Below are 10921 nucleotides of genomic sequence, written 5' to 3' on the forward strand. Positions count from 1 at the left end.
AGGGTTTTATCTATTATATACACTGTTGTTCCTGCCCTGTTCACCACCATATAGGATCCCTCCCACTTTGCCTGCTGCATGTGGGCTGGGAGACCCTGGGCAATCAGTCTCAATTCCTCCAGAGGAAGGGCTATTTGAGCTATGGTCGGGGGTACCTGCTCTCCCGCTGTAGCAGCCACATTCCAGACACACAAACATGCCAGAAGAGCCATTATCTCTACGAACCAGACGGGGTCTTCCCCAGGCACAGCAGCTGCTGAGACAAACTCTGCCAACAATGTGCTCAGCCGCATGGCAGGCACCATCCCCACCAACATATCAAAGATACTGTTGTGTGCGGCATGACCAGCTTGCTGCCAAGCTGCCCCTGCTAAATCTCCTCCCGACCCGGACGCGGCTTTCAACGCCAGCTGGGTCTCAGCTAGGTTCAGTCACCATATCCCGGGCCCACCCGCTGAACCTGGAACACGAGGGGCCACCCGGGGTTTTTGCTAACTTTATTGCTTGTGCAGGAGTCAACTCGGTCTCTGCTACAATGTGTCCAGTACTTGGGGGTGCCCCGCCACCTGCGGGCACAGGCCCATAGTTTCAGACCGCTCTTCAGACCACTGCAACATGGTGTCTGGGGTCCGGCCATCAGGGTTCTGGATCCATGGGATCCAGATTATACCAGATATTCCTGTCCCAAACATCATCTGGTCCCACACACACCCTGGGCTTTCACCCCAGCAGCAGCAACCCAGGCTGAATAAGCCCCCCAGACACTATTCTCCCAGGCAGACCCCTCCAGGAACAATACTTTGTAGTTTAAGGAATAACTCCACTACCACTTGTGATGTGTTGGTCAGAGTGAGCAGCATATTGGTCAGCAGTTTGGGATCCATTCCTGCAACCCGCAAGAGGCAGGGCAGGGCGCACAGTATGCAAACTGTTGAAAGATGGCACCAAATGCGGACGGAAGCACAGGGATTGCTGGGATGAGAAGCAATGCATCATGGGGCACTGGGACAGGATCCAGGATGCCCTGCGACCCCCTCCACCTTCCCACATGTGACTCTTAGTGGCAGAAGAGGAAGAGGTGCTCTGTGGGATAGCTGCCCAGAGTGCACCACTCCAGATACCGCTGCAAGTGTCGCAAGTATGAACACACTATTGTGCAGGCAGCTGTCAATGTGAACACACAACAGCGGTTTCCGTTCAGCGCTCTCTGAGCGGTGCTGTAACTGCCTGTGCTGTAACTCTGCCAGTGTAGACATGCCCTTAGATCTTCTTCTTTAGGTCACTGTTAAATAGCTCCCAGTCTAGGCTGTCTGAATTCTGATCATGGTGAGCTCAGGGTGCTTTCTTCAACAAATTTGTGTACAAATTTGAGTCAAAAAGGTGAATTAATATTTTTGCTTCAAGGCACTTAATTCTTCCACTTGTGTGTGTAAATGATCTGTTAGTGTGAATGGGGAACAGGTTAGAATTCCATTTCATAGTCCATGCTCATTCTACACTGTAAGCAAATCAATTCTGTGTATATTCTTTGCTGTGACTAATGATCCCAAGGTCCTAAAGCTAAAACACCCTCTTTTTACCACTCTCTGATTTTGCATAGTTTTGGGTGACTTGATGAAGACTGGAAGTATCAGAGTTCAAAAAGCTGGTGTAATTGCTGCTTTTTTCTGGGGCTCTGATCTCATCTCCTGACTGATTCTGTTGAAGGTAAAAATAATCTGTACACTTATTTACACAATCTGAGCACTTTAAATAGATTCTAGAACTAATCCTCGGCACAGTTCTTTGAGGTAGGTATTGTTCTCCTTCATGTCATTGCCTCCACACCACACTAGTTACCTGCCTAGCCACATGGAACTTTTCTGAGAAATAGTTGGCAGATAGCCGCTGTGTGGTGTGCACAGTTCCTAAGAGACCGAGAATTTCATAGACAATGGGTGTGTTTGTGTGTGTGTGAAGGGCAGACACTCAGAACCACCAGAAGCTATACTGAAAGTTGGGATCTGAAGGAAAGCGGGTCAATGTGAGTCAGGAATCAGGTCAGGGCCTATACTAGAAAAGCTAGAATAGTATAGCTATAGTCCAAACCCTCCTACTGTGAACACAGCTTATACCAGCAAAAGTGCTTTTGCCAGCATAGCTTATATCTGTTCCCCAAGCAAAATAAGGTACCCCAGCAAAAGCACTTTTAGGCCAGTATAACTATCTAAACTAGGGCTTTTGCTGGTATAGAAAAGTTGTAAAAGCATCACAACCATAACTGACATTGCTATACTGGCAAAAGTTTCTAGTGGAACCCTGCTTTACTCTTAGCAAGTAACCCCCTTTTTAGTAGCAACCGAGGAAATAAATGCAAATCTGCCTGAGCACCCCAGCTACGTGGTAAGTTTGTCTTGTAAATCAGTCAACAATAGGGCGTGGGATTGGGAACATTCATCTGACCTAGAACCATTATTGTGTGGGAAGTCCCAAACAATCAAAATGAAAGTGAAATCTGCTGTGTTGTGGCAAAGATTATCAGCATAACTACATAGCTTCAGAGGAGGACAGGCTCAAGTTTTGCTCTCACACTCTATCCGAGACAGGGCTGTTGAACCGTACTAAAGAGGATAAACTGAACAAGACTTCAAGTGCTTCCTCTTGCTGGTGTTTCTTTTCGGGTTCAGCAATCAGCACAATGGTGGTCCTCATGTAAGTACCCTTCTGGTGGGCTGGGAGCAATGTCACTTTGAGATTATACTGTGCATGCAAAACACAGAGTCCATTCCTTCCTGAGTCTTTTAAAGGGACACTATCAACTTAAAAACCCTACTTCTGTCTGAATTGTTTACCTATTGCTGTTATATATGGAATGCCTAAAATCAGTCTAATGCAAAGAGATCCGGGAGAAATATATTTATTTTTTCAGTTTGATTCCTTTGTGTATTTGAGAGCATTATGGGTATAGTTCATTTCATCATAGTCAGTTTCCCCTGTTGTTTACTCGGTGAATTTGGCAGTACTCTCTGTTTGGTCAGCTTCCTTTGTTGTTTGCATGAGATTTTTGCCCAGCAAGAGGGGAGAGAAAGCAAAAATTTTAAATGGGAAAAAATGTGACTGAAAAGAATCACAGAAATAGGTAATTGGGCTCCAGAGAGTAGGTGAAGCACCTGAAACTACTTTCCACGCTCTCTTTTTGCAATGGATTAGATTTCCACTTGAGGATGTCAGTTGAATTGATTGAGAAAATAAAAATTTGGTTATCTGCATTTGTCCTATTAGTATATTACCAAATGTCCCTATCAGTTTTCACATCTCCTCGGCCTGATTTTTCTCTCGCACTAGGGCAACTCATGAGCAACACCATTGATTTCAGTGGCGTATTATAACCATGAAAAAACAGAGTAACTGAGAGCATAATCAGCCCCCATTATTTTTAGTTTTCATGTTACAAGTGATCGTTAAGGCCCAGATCTACAAAGGGGTTTAATTCTGGGGTTTAGATCCAGTGTTGGATCCACTGTGATCCAGAACCCACCCCCCCCAAATCCTTTAGGCACCTAATCTCATTCCCACCTACATGTTCAGAGCAAAAGTTTCCTCATCTCTGTTATACCAATAAAATAAAAACCAGCAGGATCTTATTAAAGGGGAAAAGGCAAAAAGCCACATTTATTGTGAATACAGAAAGAATTATAGTAAGCAGTTAGTTATAGCTATAACATTCCATTCAATTTCATATTTATTCACACACACACACGGGTTCTGCAAAGTTGTTATCATAGTTACCAGCCTTAGAGTTGCTCATGCCAAGCCACTGGCCAGGTGGCCTGGACATGAGGGAGCAGGGCCTTGTCAGATGCTCATCTGATGCTCCTGGAAGTTGGTTTGCAGAATCAGACCCCAAAGTTCTCACTTTTTAGAGTCTATTTTTATAGGAATTTCTTCCTATGCCAGTCTATGGGAATTGCTTCATCATGCTGTTGCTGAATCAATCAGCAGATGGCACATTCCTGACAGCTCCGTGTTGCCAGATGTTATCTTGTTCTTTGGTTCTCCCATTCTTGAGGCTGTTGGGTGGATTCCAGTCTGCCCTCCGGGGGTCCTCTGGTTATTTCCACCTGACGCCTTCTTCAGCCGATGGGCACTGGATTCACTCCGCCACCAGCCTTGCACACCCACCTCCATCATCAGCCACTGGACCCCCCCACTGGTGGGCGGGCGGCTGGTGAGCAAGGATCCGGCCAGCAGCAGGACTTGCCAGTACTGATTGAGGGGAGGCAGAAAATACAGGACAATTTGCCCATTTTTAAGAGAAAGTCGGGACACCTGTTGGAGGGCTTAAATACGGGACTGTCTCTTTAAAAACGGGACGTCTGGTCACTCTACCTTTCGGGGTAGGAGGGAGAGAGTGGGGCTGGTGCCACCCGATCACTGCAGGCAGAAAGGGGGGAAGGCTGCGCTCCTGCCAGATGTTACCCATCCAATTCCTGTGTATTGATGTCAGTACGTCAGCTGAAATCGACGTTACCAACCTCTAGCCTTTAAATCGAATCCAGCCAAGCCAAATTATGATCTCATAACTAAATACACCCTCTGTCAGCGCCGGCTGCCACACCAGCCCTGCCCAGGCCACCAGCCCCATGCACACTCCCACGCCAGCCCTCCCCAGGCTGCCAGCCCCATGCACACTCCCACGCCAGCCCTCCCCAGGCTGCCAGCCCCATGCACACTCCCACGCCAGCCCTCCCCAGGCTGCCAGCCCAGCGCCCGCTCCCACACCAGCCCTGCCCAGGCCACCAGCCCCATGCACACTCCCACGCCAGCCCTCCCCAGGCCGCCAGCCCCATGCACACTCCCACGCCAGCCCTCCCCAGGCTGCCAGCCCAGCGCCCGCTCCCACACCAGCCCTGCCCAGGCCACCAGCCCCATGCACACTCCCACGCCAGCCCTCCCCAGGCTGCCAGCCCCATGCACACTCCCACGCCAGCCCTGCCCAGGCTGCCAGCCCAGCGCCCGCTCCCACACCAGCCTTCCTCAGGCTGGCAGCCCCATGCCCGCTCCCATGCCAGCCAGTCCCAGGCCTCCAGCCCTGCACCCACTCCCACACCAGCCCTTCTCTGGCCACCAGGCTGGTATCTGCTCCCACGCCAGCCCAACCCAGGCTGCCAGCCCGGCCCCCGCTCCCTGGCCCAGCTCCTGCCCCACCCCATGACAGGCCCAGAACCCCAAGTCTCATCCCCCTTTGGATGGGGCAGGCTGCAGCAAGAAACCAGGGTCTTTTGGGGAGGGTGACAGTGCATCCCAGGTGCAAATCAATTGGGAACTATTAATCTAGTCAACCAAGTACCTGCCCTGTAGTCTCCCCGCCCCCGGCTCTGGCTTTCACCCACTTCTGAGCTGCTTGCATGGTTGTGTTTGTTACAGTGCACTGGACCCCACTGACAAGCGCAGGAGCACATTCAGGCTTCGCCAGAAGATCTCTAAGCGAAGCATACGGAAGCAGAAGTGAGGTATTGATGATCTAGGGGTAATGCTGAGAGAACTGGGGCCCCTCACCCCAGAAGAGTGGGTGAGCCGGGCTGGGGGGAGGGAAGGGGGTGCCTACACTGTAGGTGCTAAGCCTTTGTCAATGGCAGAAAGATGGCTTGTGGCCTGTTGGTTAGCAAAGAGACCCGCTTACAGGCTCTAAGCACCGTCTGGTTCAGCTCCCTGTCCTGGGCTCTCAGCACAGGGGCTGGAAGCACTGGGGATTCCCAGGAACCACCCGTGCTGCAGCCACGCCCTGAGCACAGCACAGCCCAGCCCAGCCCAGCCATCTCACCATGGTACACTTAAAACATGGTTTGAGCTTGTGGTTTAGAGGCTTTAACTGTATCCCCTCCCCACGCGATAACCATCAGGCGCTGGGAGACACGAGACAGCACCTGTCCCGCATTGCTCAGTGGTAACAGCCAATGGAGTGGTGATGGCAGGATCCAAAGGGAGTTCAGGGAAGGGGGGAGGGATAGCTCAGTGGTTTGAGCATTGGCCTCCTAAACCCAGGATTGTGAGTGCAATCCTTGAGGGGACCATTTAGGGATCGGGGCAAAAATTGGAGATTGGTGCTGCTTTTTAAGCAGGGGGTTGGACTGGATGACCTCCTGCAGTCCCTTCCAACCCTGATACTCTATGATTCAAAGTCCTCATTGCCAGAACCAAATGTCTGAGGGTGGATCTGTTAAACTGAGTGGTGGATACATAGAGGAGGATACCCCGCCAAGGGAATACACTCCAGGGACTATGCTTGAGGTTCAGATTTTGTCATGGTTATTTTTAGTAAAAGTCAGGGACAGGCTGCGGGCAGTAAACAAACATTCCCAGAAGCCCTGACCTGTTCCTGACTTTTACTAAAAAGAACTGTGACAAAATGGGATTGACAGGGGGAGGACTGGAGCCCAAGTGGGGAGGCGGGGATGAGAGCCCAAGCCCCACTGCAGAAGGAGGGGATCCGACACCTGGCCCCCTGTGCCCACGGCAGCTCAGAGCTCCAAAGCCCCCGTCAGCCGACAGACCCAGCCTGCCACCCCGGAGCTGGAAAATGTCACAGAGGTCTCTGAAAGTCACAGAATCCGTAACGTAATCTTATCCTTAACTATGCTTGAAGAGGCAAATGCTCTCTCTCTGAAGTGTTCAAAGCTAAGCACGGCGTAGGCAGGCCCCCACTCACTCCCAGTCCCTTGTTGATACCTACATGCAGACCCAACCAGCAAGACAACCTTGAGCAGGATGACCAGACAGCAAGTGTGAAAAATTGGGACTGGGTGGGGAATAATAGGAGTCTATATAAGAAAAAGCCCCAAATATCGGGACACTCCCTATGGAATCGGGACATCTGGTCACCCTATCCTTGAGAGGCTGAGGCAGCAGATCTTGCTGATCCTTTTCCCTGCGTAGGCCTGCTTTTACCTCAGCTTTTGTTTTTCAGCCTAAACCACAAGCCACAAAAACACAGCTGAAAGGAAGCTAAGGAGCTAAGAGAGAAGTCGCTAGTGAAGTCCGCCAAGTCAAGCTGAACAAGAGAGACTGCAGGTTGATTCCCATAGCACCTGTCTCCTTGGGGTCTCGGGGCCATAGTCAGATTGTTTAGTTCCCTCCATTGAGATTCAGGAGAGAAAGATAGGCACCTAATTGCCACTTCAGGCAATAGGAATCCCACCTCTTGTGTTGGTTTTCCCAGGATTCATGCTTATTTTCACCAGAACTGAAATCAAAAATGCTTTCCCTGGGAGGAGACAGTGCTGCCAATATAGGCATTTACAGTAAATGACACCAAGGCTTTCACACTATCAAACTTGGCAACTAACTGGCCTAATAACTGACTCCTAGTCCAGCCAAGAAAAGTTTGTATCTAGAAGGTCCTTGACAGAGACCTTTAGGTTGAAGCTAAGGCAACGCTCACCCCTCTCCTCCTCACAGTGACCATTTTGCTTAAGAGCTGCTTCTTTTAGTGTTTGTTTGTTTTTTTCAGATTAAGTCCATAATAACGTGTCATGGTTATAACTATTGGCAGTGTATCAACTGGATCATGTGAGCATGTTTGTCCAGTGAGGCACTTTCACTTTCACTCTTGGTGGCTGGGTACCTGGCCAATAAGGCATGAGTTGAATAGGTAGAGACAATCCATAGCCTTTCTCCCATGGAGCCAAATTCCACCCCCCTCCTTTGGCTGTACGTCCCTGGAGGACGTCAATCTGGGGAGGGGGCGTGTACACGTGTATAAAAGTCAGAACCTGGCCCATTTGCCTTTACTGCTCTTACAAGTGGCTGGAGGAAGCGTGTTGATTATCTCTAGAGTTCCCCTGCTGATGGTGGGTGTCTCTGCTCATTTCCTGTTGTCCCCGCCCCCAGAAATACAGAAGGAGGAGTTGTGGAACAGTGAAATGGGTGTCAGTTTCCAATGTGAGGTTATGCTCTGGTATTCCTGGTCCCTTCCCCCATCCCTGTAAGGTCCCATATTGCTGGGCCTTCAAATGAGGCAAAATGCATGTGACGACCTCCAGTTCTTGGCAGCGTCACTGCGGGGGTGGGCACTGGAAAAACTGAAAATGCCCTAAAGCAGCTTAACTGTGCTGCCCCCTCAGTTCCCTCAGCCTCTGTCTCTAGGATGGCAGCCCTCCAGCAGGGTTACAGTCAGACAAGTGACTCTGCCTCATGTCACAAAGATGTGTGTTCGCCCCTCCTGCTGCAGCCCTGTTTGTCCTCCAGTGAGCACTGCCCAGCCAGCAGAGCTACGGGAGGGGGCCAAAGCCTCTGGGCTGTCTCATACACTGTCAGCCAGACTCGTCCTTACTGGTACTGATGAGAGGAAGGCCGAGCACAGGCTGGGCTGCAGATCCCAGGTGGCATGTGTGGGGCTGGCCAGTAGAACAACCGTCTCCTGGCTCGTCACCGGAGCAAATTGGCTGTGGGACTGGTGAGAACAGAACCCTGCGAGGGTATTTCTAGTCACATTTCCAACGGGAGCCCCACTTCACAGGCAGCTGGAATTTTAACCTTTGTACCTGCAGCCTGGTGCCGGGGTCAGGAACTCTTGTTTGCTTCTAGTTTAACGTTTAAATGTTCCCCTGGTTAATTCACAGAATTTGCTCATTTCTTCCCTTGCTTGTTTCCAGAAGAAGTAAAATCCCTATTTGCCACATGCAGGAAACTAACAGTGCATGTAACAGCCCCTCATATAAGCAGTCAGCAGCCTTCGAATTTGGGCTCTTGAGCCCACACTACAGACCCCATCCCTTCAGCAACCAAACTGCCCCCTTTAGCAAAAGAAGCAATAATATGATGGGACTGCCTACAATGGCATGTGGCCCACTGGCAACTGCCAGGAGCAAAAATCTCCAACGGCTGGATATGGGACACTAGCCGGGGATGGCTCTGAGTTACTACAGAGAATTCTTTCCAGTGAGTGGGTGTTGCCCACATGCTCAGGGTCTAACTGATCACCAGATCTGGGGTCGGGGAGGAATTTTCTCCAGGGTCAGATTAGCAGAGACCCTGGGGCTTTTTCACGTTCCTCTGCAGCATGGGGCAGGGGTCACTTGCAGGTTTAAACTAGAGTAAATGGTGGATTCATAGTAACTTGAAGTCTTTACGTTTAAATTTGAGGATTTCACTAACTCAGCCAGAGGTGAGGGGTCTATTACAGGAGTGGCTGGGTGAGTTCTGTGGCCTGCAGTGTGCAGGAGGTCAGACTCAGTGATCACGATGGTCCCTTCTGACCTTAAAGTCTCTGAGCACTAGTAAGCTGTTATCCCCTAGTGGACCAGCCATGTGAAGGAGCTACACCACTTCCTCAATCAGTGTGTTACCTGGGCATGGAGGAAGCAGTGGGATTACTGGCATGAACACTGAAACTGAGGGCTCTCCCCATTCATGTCTCACAGCAGGTCTCTTTGAGGACAGTGAGACCGTGGTCCTGAGGAGCTAGTGTGGAAACTAGAATGGGTCTGTTGCAGCAGAAAACTGGGGCGTGCCGGCTCTATTGGACCATGCTCCTCCTGGCTGGAGGGTCCTTTTTCTTGATGCTGTATGCCCTGATGTGGAATGCTGGAAACATCATCAACCTGCCCCACAAAAGAATCGGCTTCTACAACTTCTGCCTGTGGAACCAGATGGCTGGAGAGCTGCAGTGCCTAGAATTCAAGGACCTGATGGACATGGGGGTTGGCCAGGTTGAGCTAGTCCTGGCAAGGCTCTGTGTATACACTGTCCAGGTCCTCTGTAGCTTCTCCCCCTTTTTAATCATACAGGCCCAATGTGCAAACACCAGAGAGGCCTGGGAAGTGACCCTTGTGGTGCTGGGCCTCTCGGCTGCACTTCTGGCTGGTGGCCTCAGCTTGTTTCTGCTCCAGACCTGGGTTTGGCTTCACCTCTCTGAACTCAGTGGGGGTTTCATGGCGCTAGCTGGGGCTCAGGCCCTGCTGCTGTTCCAGCTTTTTGCTGCTGCTGTGTACGTCACGTGGCTCAAGGAGGTTCCTGAAAAGGGAAGCCCTTCCCCTGAGAAGCAGGCCCCAGCCTTGCAGGTCTGAAGGCAGAGAGGGAGGAAGATGCAGTGCTAGCTTGTGGGAGCTCCCCAATCAAGTTTTTATCATCATCTACTATTCAACCTATATAGCCTGCTCTTGTGTACTGATCTCCAGCTTTGGGCCATGTCATAAATATAAAGGGAAGGGTAACCACCTTTCTGTATACAGTGCTATAAAATCCCTCCTGGCCAGAGGCAAAACCCTTTCACCCGTAAAGGCTTAAGAAGCTAAGATAACCTCGCTGGCACCTGATCAAAATGACCAATGAGGGGACAAGACACTTTCAAAGCTGGAGGGGGGGGGGGAACAAAGGGTTCGTCCGTCTGGGTGATGCTGTTGCTGGGACCAGATCAGGAATGCAGTCTTACAACTCCTGTAAAGTTAGTAAGTAATCTAGCTATAAATGCGTTAGATTTCCATTTGTTTAATGGCTGGTAAAATAATCTGTACTGGATGGAATGTATATTCCTGTTTTTGTGTCTTTTTGTAATTTAAGGTTTTGCCTAGAGGGATTCTCTAAGTTTTGAATCTGACTACCCTGTAAGGTATTTACCATCCTGATTTTACAGAGGTGATTCTTTTACTTTTTCTTTAATTAAAATTCTTCTTTTAAGAACCTAATTGATTTTTCATTGTTCTTAAGATCCAAGGATTTGGGTCTGTGTTCACCTGTACAAATTGGTGAGGATTCTTATCAAGCCTTCCCCAGGAAAGGGGGTGTAGGGCTTGGGGGGGATATTTTGGGGGAAGACGTCTCCAAGTGGGCTCTTTCCCTGTTCTTTGTTTAAAACGCTTGGTGGTGGCAGCATATGGTTCAAGAACAAGGCGAAGTTTGTACCTTGGAAAAGTTTTTAACCAAAGCTGGTAAGAATAAGCAG

The 10921-nt window shown here is 50.0% G+C and overlaps 1 protein-coding gene across 4 annotated transcripts; it reads left to right on the forward strand.

Annotated features, from left to right (window-relative positions):
* Positions 1 to 2500: 2500 nt before the first annotated feature.
* Positions 2501 to 10664, forward strand: TMEM140 (transmembrane protein 140). 4 transcript variants are annotated; one of them, XM_073327356.1, is made up of 4 exons: positions 2501 to 2691; positions 5407 to 5492; positions 6947 to 7050; positions 9402 to 10664. In XM_073327356.1, the coding sequence occupies exon 4, from the start codon at positions 9459 to 9461 to the stop codon at positions 10044 to 10046; it is 588 nt and encodes a 195-aa protein (XP_073183457.1). In that variant the 5' UTR covers positions 2501 to 2691; positions 5407 to 5492; positions 6947 to 7050; positions 9402 to 9458; the 3' UTR covers positions 10047 to 10664. The 4 variants fall into 4 exon arrangements, with proteins under 4 accessions (XP_073183457.1, XP_073183456.1, XP_073183458.1 ...); XM_073327355.1 differs by lacking the exon at positions 6947 to 7050; XM_073327357.1 differs by lacking the exon at positions 6947 to 7050 and having other exon boundaries at positions 9405 to 10664.
* The last annotated feature ends 257 nt before the right edge of the window (positions 10665 to 10921 follow it).

Source organism: Lepidochelys kempii, chromosome 1 (genome assembly GCF_965140265.1).
Source record: "Lepidochelys kempii isolate rLepKem1 chromosome 1, rLepKem1.hap2, whole genome shotgun sequence".
Taxonomy (NCBI): domain Eukaryota; kingdom Metazoa; phylum Chordata; order Testudines; family Cheloniidae; genus Lepidochelys; species Lepidochelys kempii.